Genomic DNA, 27,320 nt, shown 5'->3' with positions numbered 1-27,320 from the left:
TATTCCAAACCTGGCTTTAATGTTCTCATGAATCACTTGAGCCTAGATTTCAAGTGTACATTCATTTCAACTCTTGAAAATATAAAGGTCTATGGCTATTGTAGAAAGTATTTGAAATCAAATATTAAAGAGACAAAACAGCAACATTGCACATCACTGGAAAAATAAATTGGTGCATACTAATTAAAGTGCATTACTTTACAAAAACAGACACTGCAGAAATTTGTCCAACAGGTGTAACTGGTGCATAACTATATGATTCTGCAGCTCCAAAATCAACTCTTATTTGAAAAAATTACACTAACAATAAATACAAACACCTCCTCTGAGGATCAGACTGTAACTCAGATATGTTAAATTGTTTCTCACAAAGAATTTTATTTCCATCTGTATCAAATAATAATAAACTGACTACAGCAGTCAGCTGGTCTAACAAGTCACTGAGCAATTCATAATGCCATTCTAAGACCCTGAAGCTACTTTTCGTGCTAATTTCTAATTACAGGAAAAATACAATCATTTTCCCACTAATGTAAAGCAATAACTTTGCTGAAACATAGGAATAAAGAAAGAAGCCTTATAACCAGATCATAGATACCTGCTTTTTTAATGTAATACAACATCTTAAATAATTCTATACGGCTTCAATCATCTTCCAGGTGTAAGTATCTTTCCTTCTGCACTTATCCTTTGAAATAGCCACGGGAATGCAGAAGTAGTAGTTAGAGTGCAATTACCTGTGGGAGTACACTAGGGCTTAGTCCTGTTCTCTGCTACAGCAATACATACTGTATGAGTTAAAAATTAGCTCCAAAGATTTTACAGATACATAACAATACTGTGTGGGAGGACAAAGCCCAAAATGCACACCAGAAAATATATTGCTTTGGTGTCCAATGACTAGACTGAATAGAAGATGCCCATTACAAATACCAAGAGCACAACCTAGAAATTTAGCTTATTAAATAAAAATACTCCATCTAAAATGTGTGAATATATCACAGTAATAACTAAACACCACAGAATTCGAAAGGGTCTCTCCTTTAAATTCTGGCAAAAATATGCTGCTTGCTGAAAGCTAAATACTTTTAACGAATCAGTTGTGTTTAAACAGCAAACCTTCCATAGAAAGACTTTTTTTTTCCAATCTAACAAACACTAGTAAATCTTGTACTGCATAGAGTTACTTTGTAAGTTTATGAAAAGGGGGAGAGAAAGAAACAAAGCAGCATTATTCCCCATCCCATCAGAATATAGCCACACAGGGCACAGATGATAGTAAAGATGCTTCACTGCTCTATTGTAGGACATAAGCTAAACTGAGTATGTACAGACTGAGAAAGAAAGAGAAAAAGATCCAACTGTCCAAGGAGAAAAGGGGTATAATCTGTCACACACAATGCACTAAAAGAAAGCTGTTGGGAGATTCTTCCTCTAGCTAAATCCCTGGCTTGGCAAGTAAAAGTAAGTGGCATCGAGGACGGGGACTACGCAGGAAATGGGCATCTATGACTCTTCAGCCATCTGAAGTAAGGAGTTGATAGCTGCATCCTTGTTCCCCCTCTGAGCTTCTAGCACTGAGCGGATTACTTCCCTGTCCATGTTGGGAAACATGTCCTGGATAGATTTCAGGTCCTCTTCATTACACAGGTGCTGAGGGTTGACCGCAGGAGGTGGTATTGCCACTGGTACCATGCCTGGATTACAGACTGCAGGCATCCCTACGGGTTAAGAACAGATGAGAAAAAGCACAAAACATTAATGGGGCGGGGGGGGAAACAACCAACCAACCAAACCCACAAAAAACCCCAGTGATTCTGCAGACGAAAGCAGCTCACGACTTGCCCCAACCAACCAACTTCAGCATTTATTTAACATGCACTCACTCCAGAGGACAAAGAAGATTGCAGAGATTATACCTACACTGTTGCAACTGGAAAATATCTTTCTGGAACAGGTTCTCTCTCCAAGGTTATATTCCAGAAGTTATAAACTACAATATGGCAACAGGTACCAGTCAAAGTTAGGTACAACTTGCCTTAAACAGGTTCACACATAATTCACTAACCATACACTAAGCACATCACAGAAAGGTGTGGTTGGTTTTCCCCACCTCATATTTTAATTCCCAGTGTATATGCTGTGATGAAAAAATGGTTTTACATAAGCAATTTACATAGCTGATATTTAGAATAAAGACAATGAATGCAGTCTCAGCATATTCAAAGGAAAGCAAAGTACTTTGGTCCACTAGGAAGCTGGACCACACAAATAAGCAATTTCTAGCAGATGTTTTTCCTGGCTAAAGTTCCATCCAGTCTGCAAAGTCACTACGTGGCAAAAGAGCAACACCTCTAGGGACACACACTGCTTTGCTTATCTGTCTTCCAAAGGACAAAATTCATTGCACCTGTCATTTTTCATTAACTTGCTGTATATCCATGTAAAATAAAGTACTGGCAGTTTATAGAGTTTTTGAAAATGAGTTTTCCTATTCCTGTTAAAAGAAATTACTAGACAAAATCCCTTTTTCATCATGTAATAACTTTTATCATTAAGAACAGATGCACTGCTGAAAACATTACTTTTGTTCAGTATAAAACCAAAAACAGATAACTGTATGTATCTACAGTCTTTTGTTATCACTTCTGAAAATTGTGTATTTCACTTCTTCTCTACGTAGTTTCAGATCATTGATTATCTTAGTCCCAACTCCTTTATGTGTTAGCTCCTGCAGTTATCCTGTAGAATTTCTAAGGCAGGGCAAGGAGAACGACCTGCAGCTAGACAGAAACAAGTTCTAGTATCAGTTCTCTATTTGCTTTAAAGCATTTTATGCACTGTTTCAAAGACTATTCACCTGATATTTTTATAGAGTAGTCTACAATAATTCAAAGACCTTCATGTACACTAATGATCAAATTGGGAAATTGTCACGAAGTATTACTTAAGATTATTCTTTACACATACTTTAACACCGGACTTAATATATTAGTTTTATTTCCCTTTTATTACAATGAGATCCTTCTGCAACCTGTGGCAGTAAGAGAGGCTTAGAAAACTGCTAAGAGTTTTTGACAAATTGTCTTAGTCCCCTCACTTACTTTTTTAAGAAATCTGATGCACCTCACCAGAGGAGGTGCATCAGATTCAACTCCTTTCATTAGATGTATAATCACTCATTTTCATTTGTTCATTAGCTTATAAAAATAGATATTAAACCACAAGACTACCTTGATTGTATCATATGAATATCATATGATAGAAAGAATGCTTAGGAAATGTCATTTTCCAAATGCAGCTGAGAAGGTGATATACACAGACCACACTGTTCTTTATGTACTCAAATATTTATGAATTTTAACATAGAGCCTTTTCCTACACAACCTTGTCACTTCCTCCTAGAGTTTACCTAATTACCTGTTTGGTTTAAAGCAATTCATTCTAGTTATCCTGGGTTTTATTCATTCTGTACAATAGAGAAAATGGCTACTTCAAAAATGTTTTTAATAGAAACTTCAATTTGCTATCCTCCAGTCCTCTGAAAGCAAGATTTCCTTCACCTGTTATGGTCTCACATTCCAAGGTTTTCCTGAACTACCTTAGATACTTATATCTTTATTTAATTACATACATGATTCTAGGTTCTCTGCTTCCTTAAAATAAATAATTTCTGCTTCTCTTACACATTTGATCTTCAAAAGCCTTGTTATTCAACCTCATAACCACTTTAGATTCAACATATCATTTAACACTTTCACATCCCCATATATGGGAGATCTGCCAGTTTTTGTCAGAAACATACTTTGCTGCTTTACTTCACACTTCTTACGATTCTCTGAGTGTTGTTTTTTTTTTTAATTTGGCACACATTTTCTTTGAACATCTAACTTCTTCTATACAGTTTTTAGTTTGCCTGTTTGCTTTCTATCTATGTACTTAATTACCTCTCTGTGAGAAAAACAAAGGACGGATCATCACCATTATACGTCTTCAAAATAAGATCTCTGTTGGAGAACCTGCTTTCATGTATTACTCAGGAGTAGATCAGAAGCTGCCTCTCTTCCTACTGAATTCTAACTGTTCAAAACTCATAACAACAAAGCATATGTGCAACTTTCAAGAGTGCCTCTTTGCAGCCTCATCTCTCTTAACATAATAATTTAAGTACTTATGTGATTGAAAATATTGCAATTATATTTTACTACTTCTACTCAGACCTAACATCTAAAAAAGAAGCAAACAGCAGTTTCAATACTTACCTTGTCTCCTCAATATTTTCTTCACTCTAACAATTTAGTCAGAAATGTCTATACTCACTTGAACCTGTACAAATGTTTTAGCATCCCAGTGACTTGTTTTTTCTGTCAGCATAAAAATGCTGTATTATAACTCACATTCAAGGTTGGATGAACAAAACATCAACTCTGGCTGACCAGGTACTCAAAGTGAATATAGTTTGACTGCAAGCACAGCACCCAGGATTTCACCTGATATCTCTTTTCTATTTCTTTCCTCAACTTAGACTCCTGTCCAGTCTGAAGGGATTCATTACTGATTTGTAAACACCTCCCTATTTATCTACGTTCTCCAATTTTGATTTCTGAAATTCTCCTTTCAATCATCTTAAGTTTTATTAGAAGAAAAAAAAAAAAAAAAAAGGAACCTAGGAACTTTAACACATAGGCTGCATCTACTCAAAAAGGTTCACACTGATTCATAATCTCATAAATTTGTTACCTGCACACTGGAACTGTATTTCTGCCCAGCCATCTGCATCACACCTCTGCCACAGGTATCTGTCCCCTTTTCTGCACCACCCTAAACCTTGGTTCCACAGCTTTTTATGGCCTTTGGACCATGGTGCCTGTAATTCTGTCTGGCACTTTGTGTTTGAACACTCTGCCCATCACTGACACCCTGGAGGCAAACCACTGTGCAGTTCTCACCAACACTGCAAATATACTTCACCCAATTACCCAGCAGAATTTTGCAGTGCCTCTTCCAGAGCTTCAACAAACCTCAACTCATTCCTCACACTGCCTATAAGCAATGTAGGCATTTAGAAGAGGCATTAGAAGGTATTTAAAAGAGGCATTAGAAAACGAGTGGCCTCAAAAAAATAAAGTTGCCAAGTACCTGAAAGAATCGAGCAAGCAGAAGTTATGCTTTGCTTCTAACATAAACTTCCCAATATTTTTTACTAAGTCATCAACACCCTAAGATTATCCAACAATCAGCCTAAACAGTGTATGAACTGTGCATATAGGAGGTCAGTTTAAAGTATTAATCCAAATTAAACATGAGGCTCTTTTCTCAAGTACCACAGCATCCTACAGCTGACCAAAACTGTTTCAGTGTCTTATCAGTGCCAAAATAGAATCAAGATTAGAACACAGTTTTCCTTACTGCCTTCATCAAAAATAAATAATTATGAAGCCAGACATCTGGACAGGCAGTACTCAAAAAGCATTTCCAATATAAATAATCAATTTAAGACACAAGAAATTTCTTGACCGTATTGTTTCTCACCAAGGATTTTCAAAACCCATTTTCTTAGCTCTTATTGTTTTAGCTTGTGCTGACTACAACTAGATTGCACACAAATGAATTTTTAATAAATACCTTCACGATAAATGCTTACTTTTCATGAAACTCAATATCCAAGCTATACAAATACCAGTTTAAGAGTACTTTGGGGTTTTCCGCACTCAGGCTAAAAGCATCTATAATTTCTGATTTACAAAATAGTAAGACTTAAGCATAAACTTGAAGAACAGTGCACTGAAAATTAGCAAACAGACACATATATGCAGTCATTAGAGAAAGTTATAATAAGCTTCCAGATTTTCAATGTTCAGTAAAAAGCTGCTTTAAGTTAAAAAGCCTCGTATCACTGAGAGGTGGGAACTGGAACTACACAGTGCAAGAATCCACTATCAGTGGAATAGTGGACTCCTGTGTTACTGTCAAATATTAGGTATGTGTTATAAATCAGAAGAATGGAGCACTGTTTTCCATATCAGTGAAATGGCAATGGCAAACATGCTGGCATAAGCAGTGACATTCCAAAACATGAAACAATTGCAAGTCAATTGCTGTAAGCAGCAATGAAAGCATCAAAGCAGAATTAACAAGGTAAACTTTTTTCCAACTGCATACAAGGTATTACACACTTGTAATTCTATTTTCTCTATCAAGTGTCCTGTGTTTAATTTCTTAACTCATTATCATTCTGTCCCATGAATAGACTCTTTCAGAGTAAACTCAGGAACCTTCTCAGCATGAATTCTTTCATTTAAATGAAGTAACTGGTAACCCTTTTCTAAAAAAAAAAAAAAAAAAAAAAAAAAAAAAGAAAAAAAAAAGAAAAAAAAAGAAAAAGTTAAAAGGTCTTAACGATATTTGCTCCACAAAAAAACTCACTACTAAAATATGCATCTCATATTTTCATGACATCTCATTTATTTCAATGTTCCTTCTTTGCAAACTATTAGAAAAATTAAGTGTATGAAACAACAGAAAAATGCTAAAATTCCACTGTTCTGAATAAACCAAGTATTTTGTGACAACCACAATTTTATCTACAGCATCTTTCTGAAATTCATGTCCTCAAGAAATGACATCATATCTCACAAGAGGTCATTCTAAAATTTTCTGAATGTATTTGATTGAAGATGATTTTGCCAAAGCATCTTTTGATTGAATGCTTTTATCAAAGACAGCGGTGTCACAACATCTTTACACAATTCAAAATCAAAACTGTCACAGTAAAGGAAGTCTAAAATGGAGGGAAACTGATTTTCTGTAACAAGATTTGCCTTTAGAATTCTAGTCAGGTACTTAACTTGACATGGATCTAAAACAGGAGTGCATGAAAAATATGCACTGATGAAAAAAGCATCACTTTTTAAAAAGCAATCATATTTGAAGATTAATTAAGGAAATTAAGACTAAGGCAATAAGCAGGTTGCCTTCTCAGTGTCATTGCAGAACTCAGTGTTTTGCTTTCTGTTTACCAAAAGTTGTGCCATTACCTGCTTCTCCACTAATCTTGCAGTAGTCAAGCAACTGCAAGTATTATGTTTGTCTTCTAGAAAACCAGTACTGTCACCTAGTATAATAAACAGCTTCAGAAGAATATCGTAAATCACATTATATCCATCAACACCATTATTAGCATCAGTTTAACCTTTATAGCTCGAAGCTGAGCAGATGCCATAAAGACTTTCCAACAGGTTAGAGAGGCTTTAATCATTTGCAGAAGATGCATTAAATTGTTCTACTGTGACAACCAGTGGCAATACCTTGTTATACAGTCTGCTGTAACAAATAAAGCTGTTTAGGTGAGTTCATGCAAAGACTCTTCAGTCAATGAGGATGGGAGTGCGAAAAGAGCTTGGAAACTTACCCAGAGCAAAGTACTCAAGCCCTAAAGACAGGTGAAAATGAAGGGACAAGGGGAAAGGAATAAGACATGGGAAAGAAATATTAATCTATTTTCAAAAGGATATTAATTATTTACCTTCCGAAAGTTGGATAAAATGAGGCAGTGGGCAAAACCTAAACTATCTAATACTAAAAAAATAAATGATGCTAGAATCCAGTCTCTCAACTAACTTGCTTCAGTGCCCAGAACAAGTTTCCTAAATATGTTGTTTATGCAGAAGTAACAATCAGGGGAAATGTTGACAAAATAAGTAAGCCACCAGGTGTTTGGAGCAAGGATTATATTTTACAGACCACAAAGGACAACATACATCCATGTTTTTGTGAACAAATACCAGTAACATCACAACCTAACCCATGGTTATCAAAAAGGACACCTAAAGGAACAATGTACATACACACACAACCTTGCCTCAGTGACAAGTGATACTCTTAACTCAGAAAGGACCCAGAAACACACAGGTTTTTAACATACTTTTAACATGGGAGCCTATAAAAAAAGTAAAAGCAAGTTTACCCTATTTATCCCATGAATATTTAGCTTATAAGAAATACAGCTTGCTTATTGAACAAACATTTTTTAGCTCACTGTCTCTGGTACTGTTCACTACAAGAAGATACTGCAAGCACCAATAGATCAAAATATTCTACAGTTTAAATTAAGTGATCTTTAGTAAAAGAAACATGAAGAGGTGGTAGATAAACTCAACTTCTCTAACAACAACAACAGGGGTCACAAGTTCTGATTTTTCCATACCCAGTCCATAGATACATCAACTACGACAGTTACAGCTTGCAAGCAACAGCCAGCGCTGCTGTCCGAGGTTTTCAATTTTAAAAAATTTGCAATTAATTACCACGGTGCAAGAACGTACTATGGCCACTTCTGTTCTTAACACAGCTCCATCTACCACCAAATGTGAGGAAATGAGCATTCCTTGTGTTCATCTGCTTACCACAGTGACTACTTGCTTGTTTCTACTGTCTACCTCAGCTTGTAAAACACAGTGTGAGAGTAATTACCTACTTCAGCATTAATTAGAAGGCTAGTTAATTAGAAAGTTAGTTTTGAAGAGAAGTTTTCTTTTACAGAAGAACAGCTTGGCCTTTGTGACACACCTAAATTTGACTTAACCATTGCTCTTTAAAGCACTGTTATTTTAGACAGTTAACAGGTAACTGTTAAAACTGTCTGGATAAGCCTTTTAGTCCATCCACTTGATTTCCATCACAGATAAGGCTTTGATTCTGACAGTCTTCTTCAGCAGAATCCCCTTCATTTCAAATGTAATAAACTATTCCGTGATGCTCTTCCACTCTTCAGAAGGAAAAGCAGAACTTTTTTAGTGACTACATTAATTTAGCTGCACAGGTAAAAAAACCTGTACTAAAAATATGCAAAACGTGAGCATACTGATGTATGACTGCTTCCTGATGCAGTCTCAAAAGAAAGAGAGCAAACACTGCACAGTGTAACAAAGGAAATGTGCAAACAGAGTGGGCCCAGAAGACACAAACAGTTCAGTTGTGCAAGGACGGCCAGCATCTTGCATGCACCTTTCTGAAAGAGTTTACAGAATTCAGGAATATACAGAATACAGTATACAGAAAGTATTTCAAAAAACTCCAAGATGTCTTCTAAGATGCACTATTGCTTCCTTTTATAATTTGAAATTACTTTTATTAAGCCATTAAATGTATGAAACAGCAAAAGTATTCTGCAGCCAAGTCACTTTCCAACTCCAAACCTGAACATCGATCTAATTATTATGAGTGGGTCATTGATTAGTAAGTCAAAGCTTTAGAACTCACAGTGCTTTGGGAAATTTTGATGATGTCCACAGAAATTCTAGAACAGTAAACACAAAGCACAGTAATATTTAAAAAGAGTAAAAAATACCAAATGTAGGTCAAAGGTGGCTTGTAAAAAGTTTGGCATTTATGAAGTCAAGGAAGTACACTCAAGCTTTCCCAGAACAAAAGAAGAGTTCAAATCCAGGGTAGAACTTTGGAATGCTTTAAAATTACAAGTCACAGATGAAGTCACAGGAAGAATTCTAAATACTAGAATAGTATTATAGTAGCAATTAAAACAAACATGCTGGATCTTAGTAGAAGGGCAGTGATCCACCATATAGACCTCAAATTCTTAACTGCTAAAATGTCACACATTACTATCACTGGCAAATTATTAGGTATTTCTTCACTTGTTCAAATAGCAAATATTCTCAAGATAAATAATTCACAGAACATCATGATTTGAAGGTCCAGTACTTGAACAGCAAGTTTGAAGGTATTCTATCAGTTTTGTCTGTTCAGTCCTGTGTCTAGTTTCAATTATACAAGAAACTAGTCTCTGCTTCATTTCTTCTGTTCATACTCTGGCACAGAAATTTTGTAATAAGAATATTCTCATTTTGATCTATTCAAGAAATTTGCTAGCACTTTCTATCAGATCTTTACCCTATAAACCAGATGACTCTTTGAAGTTCACTACAGAAGGCCTGGTTTACCACAACAGAACCACCCTTCAGAACGTACACTCCGCTTCAAAGCACTTCACTGCCAAGACTTAAAATCTGACAATTAAGCTACAGAGATTAAAAAACCACTTAAGATGAAGCAAACTGCATGTTTTCATCAGGGAATAAAGCATGCAGCTCAACTTCTCTGTATATTGCTCTAACTTAACTCTGTAAAAATGAAACAGAAGGTCTGATTCCTAACTTACATATCCAGTCTTCTGTTGATGAGGTTTGTTTTTACAGTGAATGGAATTTTAAATTCAATCATCTCCTAGCAATTTTAAATTCAATCATCTCCTAGTCTTAGAAAGAAAAATAAAATACATGTATCTGTTGCGTCATCCCTTAGCACTTCAATTATGTCCCACACACACGCTATCATTCATTGATAAATCTGCATGCAAAGAAGTTGAAAATATGAGAATTTCTCTCTTACTTTCCCTGAAAACGACACATACTACTGAATAGATAGCCATAGAATAAACTGGGGGTTTTAAGAGCTGTAAGTGAAACACAAACTCAACGGAACTTATCAGTTCCTTAAGCAGGACAAATTCAGACTTATTTACATACTTTAAACCTTTCATCTTTGACAGAAAAATTACAAAACTTAACACATCTTTCTCTACAAATCCAAAACTCTCTTTCAACCAACCAAAAGCACTGATGATACTTGCTGTAGTTATGTAAATACATCAAAAAGAGCTATCTCAGATCTCCCTAACATTTTTCATTCACGGAGCTATGAATACTTCACACGCTGTGTACAAGTTTCCTTCCAACAAAGCATCTTCAAAGACCACAGAAACATTAATCCATTGTTGGCTACAGGAGCTGCAGTTCCCACAGCACAATTCACTTGGGGCACTTTCTCAAGTGCAAACAGCTTCAGACGTGGCTTGCCACCACTTAAGTAAGGACAACCTGAGAGTGCAGCCTGCTAGATAGCTATCCAGTGACCTGATTGAAGTATAAAATAAATACTCAAAAACAGAAGCCTTCACAACTTGATAGACATTTTAATCCATTGAAGCAAACTCATGCAGCTCTACTAAACAAGGTACAAGACTGAAGGCAGACCTATACTTGTTTCCTCTTCTCATAAAAATATATCAGGGGATAAGCAGTTAAGGAAAAATGGTTTATAGCTTCCTTTACACTTTGAAAAAACAGAAGTAATTTGGTATTCATTTCTGCAACACTCTTCATCTGGAAGGTTCATAGTCTTCAAGGAGAGAAAACATACCTGCTATAGGCACATATCCAACTCCTTGCTGATATACAGTGGGCATCAGGACCACTGGTTGGGGCTGCATCATCATGGCAGCTGGCAAAGACTTGACAGAAAAAGCACAGATTAGAACAACTCAGGAAATAGCAAAAAATGCCACCAATTAAAAATGTTTCAAACAAAACAACACATTGCAAATCCATGTTCAATAGTAGAATATAACTATGCTGAGTGCTAATCTATATTAAGCAAAATCTCTGGCAAACTAACTGAACTACCATTTTTCAAAGGGCAATTAATCTGCCTGTGAATCAATAAAACACATCATGTCAAACTCACCTTTCACAAGAGTGATGAAATGTTGTTATCAAAATGCATTATTTTAAAATAAAGGTTTAGTCAGCTTTCATGCTTCAATCTTGTGATATGAATGTACAACCTACTCATCATAAATTAAATATTAACAACATCTGATTTTTATTCTTATTTTTTATTTTTAAAAGCAGTACACTGCTCCTTGAAGCAATTTTTTGTTTAAATCAATTATTTTTGAAGTAAAACACTGCTTTAAACAAAATATCAAATTAACTCCATTCCCTTTTACCACCAAAATAACTTCAGTTATATTTCAGTTCAGTTTGATCCTTGAAAATATTGAATATTATGAACAGTACATTCACATGGAGACAGTTTTCAAGGTTAATTATAAACCCTTTTCTCCCTAGGGTAATGAAACAACTGTTCAGGTCTGGGGCAGAATGTGAATTTCAAACAGCAGGGAATATCTCTTCCCAGCTGTGCACTCAACAGCACCTTGGAATTCCTGATGATACTCAAGTGCAGTAGGAAGCATTCAGGGCTGCAAGTGCTACACGTTATCCAAGAGCTACTTGAAACAAAGGTGACAGATGAGAAGGTTCCAGGAGCTGCTAAACAAACCTGTGTAAGTTCATGACCCGTAGGGCAAATGAACAAAAGTGAAAAATAATATCATGTGAAAGAGCATTCAAACTACCCAAGAAACACCTAAGACAGAGAAGTGTTTCCATTATTCTGCTTTTAAACTGACATGAATTTGTAAGATTTAGGGGGAGAAAGTTATTCTTAGATTCCACAAAGCTTTTTAAAAATTATTATTATTAAATTAGGAATGGCAATGGACCATTTAGCTGAGGCAATTTTTTTTATACTTAGTAGCACAGTGTTAAGGAAACTTTTCTGTCTGCCCATCCAGGAGCCACTCTGGCAGTCACACTCCCACCCTCCAAGCTGTAACTGCTGAGACCAAGGCCCCTTTACTGTGGGTGACTCCAGACACTCCACGGGTTCCCCTCCTGGCCCCCTGCCCACCCCACACACACTCAGACAGGGTTTCCTTAGCAGCTCAGCCCTGGCTTTCCCATGGCAGTGTCTCAGACATGTGGATCTTTAAAGCAATTTAATCATGGGGCAGTAACACACAAACAGCTCGAGCTGGTGCCTCTAGGGAGGGACTCTCAACAAAGGAGTCCCTGGGCTTTTACACCCTCACAGTCTGTGCACCCAGACAGCCTGGGGTGTTCCTGCTGACTCACCAGCTCCTGCTGTGTCCCAGTGTCCCCTGGCCTGTGCCACAGGTCCCTGTGCCCTCTGTGGTGCAAAGGGCCAGCACCAGGGCACGGTCCCTTTCCTGGGGCTCCCACCATGTTCCCCAGCCAGGGCACGACCTGCAGCTCTCACTGCAGCTGCACACCACTGCTCTCAGGGTACTCCTCCACAACAGAAATAAGCTGAATTTTGATAATTGCAAAACAAGATAAATATCCATTTGCCACCTCATCCCAAAGTATTTATTGTCTTTACAAGTATTTTTGACTGCTAGTCCCAGAGTTAGGTATAATTATTTTAAATACCAACGCACACAAACACCCAGTATGGTACAACAGATCTACTTCAGTCTAAAATATCTCCCTCCCACTACTTAAGAAGCTTCTCTCCCTTCCCACCCCAAACTTGGCTTACCGTGTATGACATAACCAGATTAATCATTCCTTCCTTGTCATCACCTTGCCTTCCACTCAAGCTATACCATTCATCCTCCACATTTCCTTGTTTCAGAGACTCAGGAATTGTAATGTGTGTCCAAGCAATGCGGTCATCCATTGAAAAGGCTCTCTGAAATATAATTTGAAAAATATTACCAAATTAATTGTCCTGAAAGAACCTCCAAATTTAAAATTATCCTTGATTAACACTTCAGTTTTATGCTATTAACTTTGTTACTTTATTCCCTTTGAAACTACTGAAGTGCCAATAAATATTTTGGCCATCTCCTTTCCAACAAGGATGAAGGACACTTTAAGTGGGATTATAGATTGACTGCAGATATTTAATAGCAAGAAATTAAAAACCTGAAGCAGAACACTCTAGAAATACAGCATCCTAACACCATCATAGGCTGTGTGAATCTCATGATACCACATCAGAGGCCATTACATGAACATAAACAGCTTCTGTTTACTATGATAGGCTGTGAACTCCAGCAGATAGAAGTACTGACCTGCTTCCCTGTTGCAGCAATTAAACAGACACTTGAACCAATCAGCTAAGCCCTCAAAGCAGCAGCCAAAAGCCTTGTCTGTGTCATGACCACACAGCTGCTGCACTGTCATGCTTTACTACACCCAGCGAGAGAGGTAGCAAAAAAAAGGTAAACCATGACTTAAGCCTCAGCTGTAGATTTTAAGTTTCTGCTAATAAATCCTAGTGACTATACAGTCTGTATTTAACAGTTTTCTTCTCACGAATTCTAAGGTTGGGAAAGTTTCCAAGCTCTTCCTAGGTTAGAATAGCACCAAAGAATTTTCAAGTGAAACAGCGCTGTACAACAGACTGTTTTTAATAGGGACAGTGATGGACACAAAGCTGCAGGGCATTTTGATAGCCAAGAGGAGCTTTAATAGCACTCAGTCATCTTTTGCTTTTCTTCCTTTGCAGGCAAGCCTGCTAATGCCCCTTTATCAGCTACCAAAGAAAAGTAACAGTTCTGATATTCCTGGGGAAGAGCAAAGCCTTGTGAATTGCTGATTTTGGAATTCTGAAAATTTTTTGTCATGTCCCAGAGAGCATGGCTAAGGAACTGTCCGTGCTAACTCATTCCTTTTTTTGCAAGGATTCATCCAAACCTCAGACCAAACTGGAGATAGGGAGGGGTAGAAAAAATACATAGCAGTTCTGACCTCATCAAATATCTCTAGATAAAAGGAGTCCACCCCCGGGGGAACAGTGCACTGAATAACTTTGTTCCAGCGGGGGTTCTTGGCTCCATTGTGTGCTGTTGGAGTCTCGTACACAGCGTATCCCAGCCGGATTCGACAATACGGATCCATGCGCGTCATTCCGTAATTCTTTGCCAGTTTGGCCTGAGAAAGAAAAGAAACCCAGGAAGTGTATTAAGTTGAGAAGTTAATTACTATTGGTTCACAGTAAGAACCAAATATTGAAAAAAAACTATTAAATTAAATTCTGTAGCAGAGAGAAATGAGTTTAAAAAGAAAAAAAAAGAAAAACAGCATTCAGGTGAAAACATAAACCAGTAACACCATTAAGTGTCGGGGAGACCCTGAAAATGAAGCATCTTTTTAACCTATTTATTGTAGAGAACACACATCTTCACTGTAGCTAAAATAAATTAATTCATACCAAGCCACTAAATACATGATTACAAGGACATTGTAACAAGTTCAATTTTTCCCTGGGTATCTGATCTCCAACATACAATCACAAATGTAATGTCATAGGTAGCCCGTCCTCTTTCATTTAAGTTCTTTTAAAGGATGAAATACAGAAATCCAGTACCTTCAAGAATATCACAGAATCCAAAAGAACAAGCTGCAAAAGCAGTTCAGTTGAGGTAAACTAGTCATAGCAGATCATATGTTTCAAACTGATTAAACACTTATTTCAGCAAGGGCATTTCGTAGTAGTTAATTCAGTGGACAACTTAAGGCCTAATATAAAAGACGCTGTATAGAATCAGAAGAGATTCTTTCTGATCTCTGTTACTGTTGCTGTAACATCGGAAGACTAGAACAAAACAAGCTGATGACAATCCTGAACACTGAGTACTGCTGCACAGCTGTGCTCAAGCAGAAGTTGAGCTTTTTGGATGTGCTGGTTCTTTAACCTGTACGAAGCAGCCCATGGTTCTTTTTATAGTAAGACAAGTGACAAACCATGGTGCTCCAGGGCAGCTCCCACCTACAGGACGTTTACAGACCTCACAACAGTTGAGGCCATGCACTGTGTAATATTTATCACAAAGGCTGCACCTCAGCCTTGGAAAGCTCTTTTCTCCTTCAGGAACACACTGGTTCATCAATTCATACATTAGAGCTGGTGAGAAAGGTCTCAAACTGTTTAAAAACTGTTTAAACTGTGGACTTAAAAATAAAAGTAAGGAAGTTGGCACCCAAACTAAGCACTATACTCTTGATTTTTGGGATTAGACAGTTTATCAAACCTTCAAGAAAGGTGATAATCAGCTGTTCTTAGACAAACTCACCACCATCCCTATATATCTGCAAGAAAAAAACCCCAGCAAATTACTGCCCTCTCAAGGTTATTGTTTCCCTGAGATTCTCCTTGGGGTTGCTGGCCCCAAGGTAATAAGGGTCTCCCAAGGTTGCTGTTCCCTAGGAGTTTCCCCTGGGTTGCTGTTCCCAGAGGTAATAAGATTTTCAGTCTTCTCTTTGCCCTAAGTGTTACACACCAGAGGTAGAGATGACAAACTGAGTCCGCCGGTGCACATTTCCAAGGCTGTTTATTCTTCATTATCTCAGTCCTTTTTCAGCTCTGCCAAACACTTCCCTGGCAGGGTAACTTATCTTAGTTCTTTCTCTGCTCTGCAAGGTGTCTCCGCAGAGCAGGACACGCGGCGGACTGGGCGGATCAGAGGGTCCCGCACCTTATGTACAGTACCCCTGACCCAACCACTGTCCGAGACGTATTTTTTATTTACAAAATTTTACCAATACCTATTACTTATACTAACATGTCAGTTCCACTCTAAACCAATCTCTAAAACCCAGCTCAGCACAAGATGGGGGACGAGAACAAGAACAAGGAAGACAGGGGCCACTCCCCAATTCCTCCATCTTGTCTCTTCAGCCCCATATGCTAAGAATCCTAATTTCTATATTTATATTCTATAATAAACCATCCACTACTTATTTCAAATTCTTAGGATTTGTGATTCTTCCTGCATGTGAGTGTTCACTCCCATGGACAGGGATCAGAGGCAGTGTCCTCCTGGGACACTGTGTGGGTCTAACTGATCCCTCTGTACCGATCCCAGACCCCCCTGTCTGGTCTCCAAATCCTCCAGGGTGGCCAGAGGGATGTTCTAGACTCCGACACTGCCCCAGAAACTTTCTCTGATCTTTCATCAGTTTATTAGTAACAGAATTAAGGCATGTTGTTTGATATATTTTATCAATACTTATTTAACTACAGTACATACACTTTGACCAGGTTTTCATCTTCTACAGATTAACTATACCACAGCAAGTCTCCTATTTAGAATGCCAAATCTCAATATGCAGCCAAGATTCCATAGCATTCTTGCATAAATTCCTAGACAGATAGAGAAGAGTATCTCTTGTCTAGTGTTCTGCCATTCAGAAGGACCCTGACAGGCTAAGAGCAGTGTATACACAGGAATCTCAAAGTTCAACAAAGGAAAAACAATATCTATGACAATAAGACTTCGGGGCAACCGGCTGGAGAACAGCTTTGAGGAGAATCATGTGGAACAACATATAAGGGAACTGCAATTCCCTATAATATTCTCAAAATTACTAATACCTTCCAATACTAAGTACAGGAACTACAGGAAGCCTCTGCATAGAAGTTTTCAGAGAAATCTATTCGCTGCAAAAATGCCCATGAGTTTATTTGATTATGTGCTATAATAGTAAGGTTTACAGGAAATCGCTGCAGGCAACAGTGAAACATGAAACTGGACAAAATGCTGATGTACAGAAAAATGAAGCTACAAAACCTTTAAGAATTACTACCCATTTAAAAGTAATTTAGTAACTCAAATTCCAACACCAATTTTAAAAATGGCATTAATTATTTAAAATTACTTGATTGTACAAAGATGGCATAACTTGTACCTGTACTACAGTAATACTGAGTCTTCCTACTGTGCCCATTGCTCCTCCATACTGTAGCTGCTGAGCTGCCTGAGCATCCAGCTGGATTTGCTGTTGCTGCTGGGTTGGGGTAATGCGAAGAAAATCTTGAGGAAGTTCACCAACAAATACCTTAAAAAAGAAAGAGAGGAAAAAAAAGAAGACTTTTAACTTTCATAATGGGAAAGAGATGAATATAAATCAAAGTGTAACAAATTAAGGAGAATTTAATCTTGTTTTGACAGCATGAACAAAGAAATAATTAAATGACAAAACTGCCAACTCATGTAGCAAATGTTCTCGTTTTCAGAAACAATAATTTCCAAACATAAGCTTCTGTAAAAAGTAGGACAGAGAGCCAAAGCTGCTCTGCAACTAAACATTTAAGTAGTCCATACAAAAGTCAGAACCACTACATTTTACAACAAATTCAGATATTATATCTGATGGCATCCAGTTCTCTCTCTTATTCATCACACACGTTGTGTCCAATCGTTCCTGTGCCAAGACACAGCACAGTGCTTTCATCTGAAAGGTCACTTCCACAGTCACCTTCAAGACAGACCATAAAACAGGATCTCCTATGGACCAAATCCTGCAACACAATAAAGATGTCCTAATGCTTTTCCAGAGTTAAACACAGCCAGCCTGTGACTAACCTTGGTGACAGAATTCCACCACATTCAAAACAACAACGTGGGAATTAAAAATCTGGTCTATCATGAGAATGAGCCAAGACAAAAAGTAGTAGAGGACTTCTGTCACATGAGCCAATATGAATCAGCACTCTCCATGGATTTTCTGTTAGCTTTACAGTATAAAGGGAAAGTTTCTACCCATCACTTGTCAATTCAACAACTCAGGTTGTTTATAAGTTTTAAACACTCAGTGATTATTATCAATTCAAATATATTTAGAGAGACTGTCATTTTAAAATAACAAAGATCTATAATAAAATTTTAAAAGGCAAAAAAGGTGTCATAGAAAATTTATAATTAAGCTGCATTCATTTCTGCTGTTTATAGAGTGGATTACACATTTAATACAGAACTGTCTACCTCATCAAGACAAAAGACAATGCAATTTCTCATGCTGCAATCCCAAGCAAGATTTCTCAATCATGTATCTGGCAGATGCATGCCTACACAACATAATTTAAGAAGCTAACAGGCCTTGAGGACATAGCTTTTCAAGATTACACAGCCTGTGCATGTCAACATTGCATCTTGGAGACAGAAATTGCAGCTCTTGCCAAATCACATGTATGACTATTTTCTATGATTATCTGAGAGCCTCAGGATCCTGGCAACAGTAGGTGTCACATGCCAAAAAGGAAGTTTATCTGGAAAGTTCAGGAGGAACCACGGAATGCCTGTTGCTGAGCTACTGGGATGCAATGTAAAAAGTGAATCAGTTTTGCTTACAAGCACCTTAAAACTTCACAACTGAACACCTAAGCCGATGAAGTTCTAAAAAGAGCAAAGAAAAAAGGGGCAGAGAGGGAGAAAACTAAGCTAGGACTTAATAATTAAAGAAAGCTTATTTAAATTTGGCTGGCAATGAGACATGGTGTTATAACAGCCTTCTCACTGGAATACATATGATTTTAAAATAAAACAGAATTCATTTACGCAGGATCTGAAATGGCCCCAGAATTAGCAAGGAAATGGCATTTACAACACAGCAGGTCCCCCTCCAGCCCTGGTCCTCCAGGAAGTTTCAAATCTGGTACTATTAGCACCTCTAGGAACAGACATCATAAACATTTCCCACAGTCAGAAGTGATGGCTGAAGCCCTGAAATCCCATTTCCATATTATGCTAGCTCTTCTGTCAAACTCCCAGAAAAAAGGATAGGCTCTTTTGTCTCCACCTTCACATGGATATTGGAAAGCTGAAGTCATTCACAACAGAAGTCTAATAATAGCTTTCACATTTGAAATTTTGTTTTATATAAAGGTTTGCCAATATCTGCTCCAAAATAAAATAAACAAACTACTCTCTGTACTGAAGTCCAAAGGGGAAAAAAAGCCCATAAAGGAGACTGAAGTTTTCTTACAGCAGCTAAGCTGATTCTAGGTTATTCAGTTACCTCACACAAGGCCACACTCTTATTCTAGAGCTGCACATGTGACATGCACAGAAACTAAAATCATTGAGTGTTAACTAAGTTCTCAAAAGATCTGTGGTGAACCCCTCCAAAAGGAAGGAGTGGGGAACAGAGGATGCACACACTCATATGTTCAGTTCTGAATACGATTTGGTTCACAAGCCCTGGTGATATAGCCTGTAAAATATCTAGGAAAGGTGCTTATTGAATGAAATACAATGCTCACAATGTTATGATACTAATTATCAACTCATTCCATATTGATGGAGACAAATCAGCACCATGCAATCTTTTCATCTGTAAAGAAAACAGATCAATTTACATCTTCCTCAAAGCATTTAAAAGCAGGCACATAATTGCCACCTCCCAACCTGAATTAAAAATACAAAGTTAGGTAACCAGAATTCAACCACAGTTTTTATTTTAAAAGCAAGAAAAAAAAATGTGACAGGGTTGTGTCACTGATCCTACTCCACAACCATGTTGAAACAAATGCACTTCCCTTTACTATTACGCCACTTCAGAAAAAAGAATGTGAAATTCAAGCATGTTCTGTCACTAGCTGCAGAACAAAAAATTAATTCCATTTAGCAACAGGACAGGGATGGGATTACAATTCAGGAGACAAATTAAAAATAAGCCTGCCTTATAATCACTTTCTAATAAACTTTACTGACACCACTGCATCTCAAAAAATATGGATTATCTAGAAATAGAATAATATCGCCCCTCCCATCTGCTACAACCACACAGGAGGTAGTTTTGTAGATCTCTGGAGTAGAATGCTGCAGGTATAAAAACTGCATCCCAACTTCTTCAAACTGAACATGGTGTGATATTCTACAGCTATCTGACGTAACTGAGGATGGGGCTGTCTCAGTCTCACCTTCCTGTTTCTTATGCAACATGAAATGGTGCCAGAGAGCTGTAAAGTGGGTCAGTGTAAAGGCCTGACCAGAAGAAACAAGGGCTGGAGGTAAAGAGAATGGGGGGTGAGTTGTCAGAACCTTCAACTCGCTGACTCTGCAAGTACTGGCACCGGTGTATGGGAGGGAAAGGGACACAGAGCCAAACACGGCCATCAATGCCCCGAGTTACAGAAACATTGGCCCGGACACAACACACTCAGGGAACCACAATTAAGGTTTCCACACTAGCAACTACCAAGGAAGTCTAACATGAAACTTCTTCAAAACATCAAAGAGCTTTAAACACCGAACTACTCAAAAAATTCTGACCATTCTTCTTTAAATGGTTTTACTGTTTTTAAGAAAGAAAAAGTGAATGACAGAATTTTGAACTATTATTCCATACTTTACACACTGAAAAAAAATTGGTACCAGATAGGAAGCATCCAGAGGTTCTGAAAGAGCTGATATTTGTTCAAGGCTGCTTTTTAACATCTTTGAAAGGTCATGGAGATTAGAGGAACTCCCGTATAACTGGAGAAAGACATACCCAGCACTCCAAAGGGCAAGAAGGATGACCTGAGGAACCACAGGCAGGTCAGCTTCACTTCAGTCTAAGAAATTCATGGAGTAATTGCTTCTGGAAAACATTGCTTGATACATGAAGGAAAAAAAGCCAAACAGAGATTAAGAACAGCCAGCCTTCATTGAGGTTTTAAAAGAAAAAAAAAGCTGATGAGCCATCTGCCTTCTCAAAAACAATAATATATGACTAAGGAAAGTGCAGAAGGTATCAAAGCTAGATCATTACAATTGGAATGGGTGAACTAGTGGATGGATGAAAAGCTGACTAAGGGACTGAGCTCAGGAGCTGAAGTTCAGTAGTTAATGACGCTGGAGTTTAAAAGCTAAGCTGTTCAGAGGTCTGCATGGGTTATGTGTCTAATATTTTTCCTGAGTAATAAACAGTGAAGACAAAAGGCATCCTTATCAGTTTTGAAGATGACATTAAATTTTGGGAGAAATGACTGGTATACTTGAGCACAGGACCAGGTAGTGAGACGGAAGAATTCACTGGCAGGAACCTCATGAAATTTTGCAAGGGCAAAGGCCTGTACTTTGGCCAGAAAAATGCCTGGCACCAGTACAGACTGGAGAACAACTGGCAGGACTGCCTGTACCTCTACAGAGGTGGAGAGCAAGCAAAACACGGATGAGCAGAGGACTCTTGCTGCAATGAATCCCAATAGAAAACTGCATGGGATCAACAAGAATCCAGCTAGTGGGCTGAGAAAAGGAAACAATTGCTGGACTGCACCTGGAACACTGCAATGGTTTGGGGTAGCAGTACATGAAAAATTATGAACTTCAGGGAGCCCAGCAAAGATCCACCAAGAAGGCCAGTGAAAAGGGCTGGAGCACTTGTGAGGCCAGGCTGAGGGCTTGTTTAGAAGAGACAAAAGCTAGAATGCACCTTGTAGTAACTTTCTGGTATCTGCAAGGAAATCATTGAGAAAACAGACCCAGGTTCTCTTCTGAGATGCAACACAAAGAAAAAGAAGATCTCAGTTGTTAACCTGGAATGGAGCAGATTTCACATGAAAAAAGGAAAGTGTAAAAATACCTGCAAAGTATGGCAGGAACGATGGTATACAAACATGAGTTAAAAATTAAAGACAGAATGAGGGTCCATATGACATCTCTGTTGAAATCATGTTGCCTGGAAAAGTGAAAGCTCTGGGGAGACCCCAGAGCACCTTCCAGTCCCTAAAGGAGCCTACAAGAAAGCTGGAAAGGGACTTTTGACAAGGGCCCACAAAAAGTTTTGAAGAGTCTCAAAAAAAAAAAAACCTCATCAAAGTCACTACTCATCAGAGTAGTGATTATTAGGGAAATTAGGAGCAGAAGTCTATGCAGTCCTAGGTTGGTACCTTATCTAATTTTGAAGGACCTGATGTGTTTGCCAGCATGGTGGATAATCATGGAGAGTAACCATGGAGAGTAATTTTGGGTATGACTGGCTAGGTAAGGCATCACAAAGTTTTGGTGGCTCAGTCTTAATCTAAAGCCTAGTCAAACTGTTTATTGGATTATTAATTATTAATTAATTAATACTCTCACTTGTAAAAGCAAGCTTAGCAGTCCTTACATATTCAGCTATAGTTTAGATTTAAAAAGCTGGTTTGTTCATAAAAGATTACAAAAGTGAAAAATATGCTGATTTCCATCCTGAAAATGGCCAGAGATAGCCATCTATATTCTAGCAGAGTATTTACAGTAACAGAATGGATGAATTCTGAAAAACTAAACAGCAATAAGAATTTTTAATTGCAGGATCACAAATTAGAAAATGCAGGTATAAGACTGGCAAGAGTCCAGTTCAGTTTCTTACCCACATGAATCAACCTTGAATATTTTCTTTCTTGCTCAAACAGTAAGACTGAACTGCTCACACCAGCAGTAAAGAAAAAAGTGGTTCCCAATCCTTTAGCACCATTTAGTGGCTATTCATCTGTAATGCAGCTGCGTATATAGAAACTAGTAGGATTTTATCTTCCTCTCTGAAGAGAATTAAGAAAGGCTGGAATGTACCATATAAACACCCCCAGCTCTGAATGCCTGCCTGCTTAATACTGCATAATTTATTCACTCATTTGAAAACATTCAAATCTCTAAAGTGGGTAAGGAAGAAAAGCACGTACAACAATGTTAGCAACACATTAAAAAAACCACCAAAATTTGAAGCCCAGAAAGCCAAAGTTGCATGAGATAAATCATCATATGCCTTTTGACAGGCTTCAATCAAGTTTAGGAAACAAACAGATTATACAGGAGTACCTGGGAAATTCTAGAACAAGACATCTAGAAGAGTAACATCCAAGAAAGACCAGGCAGTTATGACAAATAAAACAAATAAGGCACTTTAAGGAACAAAATTAACGACCATATCATATTACTGTCACGACAAAAGTGACAGCACAGCAGTTTTTCAAGATTAGCAGTAATTCACCTTACTGTTCTTTCTACAATGCTGCATAAATTAAAAAAAAAAGTAGCTATTTCTACATACAAAAATACAGCAGTGTAAATTTATTGTTTTTTAAAAACCCCTCATTTCGCCATAAGCAGTATCATATTGTCAATGACCAGATTCTTTCAGACAGGAGGAAAAGGCAGGAACAGTACATCTGTCGAAAGCTGCAACACCTCACATGCAGAACATCCCGGTACCTGTATCCCAGGTACGATTATCCCTGGGCAAAACCAGGCAGTAGCATACTCCCAGTAAACTGTCAGCACACTTCCCACAAGGCTGGTAGATTGCTTTTACGACGGCTCAGCTCCCGTCCGACACGCGCGCCCACAGCCACGCTGGATGCGCCGTTCCAGCTCTCAGGCGGCAGCTCCGCCGAGCCGCGACCAGAGCTGCGCTCTGCTTCCAAGGGAAAGCGGTTCCGTGGAAGCATTCCGGTTCCGTGGAAGCATTTTCCTCCTTGGAAAGGCCTTTGGGCAAAGAACGGGCAGAACACCCGTCTCAAGGACTCCGCAGAGTTAGGAGGGACGTCTCCCTCCCCTTTCCCAAAGCCTCTTCGCAGGCGAGGAAGCGGGAGACAAGGCAGACTTCCCTCCCCCGCATCCCAGCAGCCTGGAGAGGATGAGAGGGCTTTTCCTCTCTCCCTTCCGGCGCGGCGGAGCTGGGGCAGGGGGAGAGACACGGAGCCTCTCTCCCACAGCGGCGCTGGCAGAGGCCGGGCGGGCCCATCAGGGTCTCCAAGCCGGGCCCTGCCCGCCCAGCGTGGCGAGCGCTAACTGGAGATACCCCCGAGCGGGCCCGGCGGCGGCGCCGCGCCTGCAGCACTCACCGGGCCCCGCTGGGTGGTGACGGTGGTCGCCATGGCGCCTCGCCGGGGCCGCGGCCGAGACCCTTCCTCCTCCTCCGCCTCCTCCGGCCCCGCCAGGCCGCCGATGCCGCTCCTAGCCCCGATCCCGGTCCCGCCACCCGTCACTCAGCGCGAGCCCCGCGTCACCTGACCTCCCGGCCCCGCCCCCGGGCAGCGCAGCGGCGCCCTCTTGCGCATGCGCCTGTGCACGCACCGAGAGGGGCGGGGAGCCGTCCTGCGCGTGCGCTGTCCCGCGCTGCGGCCGCCGCAGCGGAGCGCGGCGCTGCGGGGGCGCCGTGGCCGCTAGGGGGCGCCGCGGCGCTGCGGCGGCGGCGGGGCGGGCGCTGCGCCTCAGGCCGCCATCTTGTACCGGGGGCGCCGCTCCCGCACGGCCGGGGCGCTCCGAGGGCTGTGCGGGGGTGGCGGGGCCGCGGGGCGCTCCCCGGCCCCCTCTGCCAGCCGTGGGGGCCGTGTGGGAAAGGGAACAACTCACTGCCTGGCCTGGCCCCAGTGGTTTCCCAGAGCTTGCTGATGAAGCGTAGCCCTTTCCGGGAGAACAAAAGCAGCTTTAATATGCATCCGAGTGCTGCTTCGGGAGATAAAATCTGATTATTTCAAAGCCTATTTAAATAACATAACTGTTTCCCGTTGTTAGGGCTGTTTCCTGTTGTCAGGATCTGCTGCACAATTTTAGCCCTTAATTAAAATTCTAGTGTGGATTTCGGCAGCTGGAAATAGAACAGTGCAATTAGGAACGCTCTAAATATAGCACCAGCTTTTTTTTTTTTTTTTTTTTTTTTTTTTTTTTTTTTTTTTTTTTTTTTTTTGCCTCCACTCTCCACTATCATCTTCTTGCAGTAGGAACAGCCTCTTCTTCTTTACTTCACAGAATCATAGAATGTTGCAGGGTTGAAACGAGCCTTGAGGATAATCCGGTTCCAACCCCCTGGCAAGGCAGGGGTACCTCCCACTAGACCAAGGTGTTCGAAGCTCTATCCAACCTGGCTTTGAACACTGCCAGGGATGGGCCATCCACAGCTTCTCTGAGAAACCTGGTCCAGTGCCTCACCATCCCTACAGTAAAGAATTTCTTACTGATATCTACAGTAAAATTCCACTCTTCCAATTTGTACCCATCACTCGTGTCACTATAGCTCCTTACAATGAGTCCCTCTATCTTCCTTGGAGGCCCCCTTCAGATAGAAGAACCTTGCTGTTAGATCTCGCAACATTCTCTTCTCTGGGCTGAACAGCCCCCACTTTCTCGACCTGGCTTTGTAGAGCAGGTGCTTCAGTCCCCTTACTCATTTCACGATTCTTCTCTTGACTTGCTCCAACAGTTCTATGTCCTTCTTATGCTGGGGACACCACAGGGGTGTGCAGTACCCCCGGTGGGGTCTCCCAAGACTGGAGTGAAGAGTGAGAATCAATTCCTCACCCTGCTGGCTACACTCCTTTTGATGTGGCCCAGGACACAATTGGCTTTGCACACACCGCTGGCTTATGCTCAGTTTGTCATCAACCATCACCGCCAAGTCTTCCTCTGCAGGGAGAAAGTCTTGACATTATTATGACGTTACAGTCTTGACATCATGAGGGCAGGATGGAAGAAAAAGAGTGTTAACAAGCTTCATTGGTATTCTTACACCTATAACCACACAAGTACAAAATTAGTTTTGGGTGAGTCATGAGCCCTTTAGAGTTTACTCACCATGGATTTCATTCCAAGACCTCATCTAGTCACAATAATTTCAAAGAGATCAGACAGAAGACATTATTGCCTCTATGAAATTTGTATCAACAGAAAAAAATAGTAATATTAACTCAGAAATTCTTGGGATTTGTTTTCCCTGTACATGAGCAGTGACTAAAGTGAGCATTGTTGCTTCATAACGATGCTGCCACTTTCTAACTTAATTTCTTATTTTCCTGTTTTACAATTGTTCTCAGGAAACCCGCATAGAATCTCATAACTTACCTTTATTCACCACTTTAAGCCACTCTAAGCATTTTTTCAAGGATTTGCTGCTAAGCTTTCCCTGGTGCTTGGGTCGCTGCGTGCCGGGGAGCGGCACGGCGGTGGCGGCAGCGCCACCTGGCGCTCGTGTCCGGAGCGACGGGCGGCCTCGGGCCGGGCCGAGCGGGGCGGCCTCCCCGGGGAGCAGCGCAGGCACAGTCGGCAGCGCGGCCGCTGTCAGCGCAGGAATTAAAGCGGGAATGTAAGCCGCGGGAAAGGTGAGAGAACAAAAGCCATAAACCCCTCTTGTTTGCAACATATGGGCATCGTTAAGAAAAGGTTGAAAGGCAATCAAAGAAGCTATAATGACAATAAATTGCGTTTATCTTGTAATAAACATTTAGACATCAGTTTCTCCTGTATCATTCTTTCGTTCTCATTTCAAGTCTCTTCTCTGTTGTTCCCAGTTCTTCATCTACCCTTCACATTTGTGATAGACGCATTTGCCTCTTTTTATGGATTTTTAAGAGCTTAATATCTCCGAAGACATTAGGTAAAAATTGATTAAAACCAGACAGCTGGTTGTAGATGTATAGAGAGAAACAAATACACAAATAGTGGGGTTGCTTGAAAGTTATCAAATAGACATTTCTCCCTAGGCTGGCTCCAGAATGTGAAAGTGTAGATAGCACCTAAGCTTTTCTTGATAAAGTCAGAAACCAGAGCTGGATGCACGGGCGCCCTCACTGAGAAACTGTTGCACAGAATTCCTGCCAAATTAATTCTATGCTTGTTCAAAAACCCAGAAGGGACACTTCAAAGGCTGAGGAGAATCTGATGCTATGGGGAAAGTGAGGGAATGCAAAGCTCAGGTGGATAATGACTGACTCTCATTAGGTGTTTATTTAGCACCCAGCATTGGGGTCTGACTTGAAAACTGAAACTTGTCAGGTGGCACTTTAAATATGTAAATAGCAGCAATTAGTGTGATGACAGAACTACATTAGTACCTCTGTGAAAATAGCTCACTCTTAGGAAGGTCAGGCTTCCTAGATTTTTAGGTAAGGTACCTGTTGGAATCCTT

The 27,320-nt window shown here is 39.8% G+C and overlaps 1 protein-coding gene across 1 annotated transcript; it reads right to left on the bottom strand.

Annotated features, from left to right (window-relative positions):
* Positions 1–358: 358 nt before the first annotated feature.
* TOLLIP (toll interacting protein) lies at positions 359–24,435 on the bottom strand. Its single transcript, XM_063398206.1, has 6 exons — positions 24,262–24,435; positions 17,364–17,513; positions 14,424–14,606; positions 13,207–13,359; positions 11,221–11,311; positions 359–1,721 (listed from the first exon to the last, which is right to left on the bottom strand). Exons 1-6 carry the CDS (start codon positions 24,292–24,294, stop codon positions 1,507–1,509), a joined length of 825 nt encoding a protein of 274 aa, XP_063254276.1. The 5' UTR covers positions 24,295–24,435; the 3' UTR covers positions 359–1,506.
* Between the last annotated feature and the right edge of the window lie 2,885 nt (positions 24,436–27,320).

Source organism: Prinia subflava, chromosome 5, assembly GCF_021018805.1.
Source record: "Prinia subflava isolate CZ2003 ecotype Zambia chromosome 5, Cam_Psub_1.2, whole genome shotgun sequence".
Lineage (NCBI taxonomy): Eukaryota > Metazoa > Chordata > Aves > Passeriformes > Cisticolidae > Prinia > Prinia subflava.
Note: the sequence above shows the minus strand (reverse complement) of the source record. Positions and strands in the feature narration are given on the sequence as shown.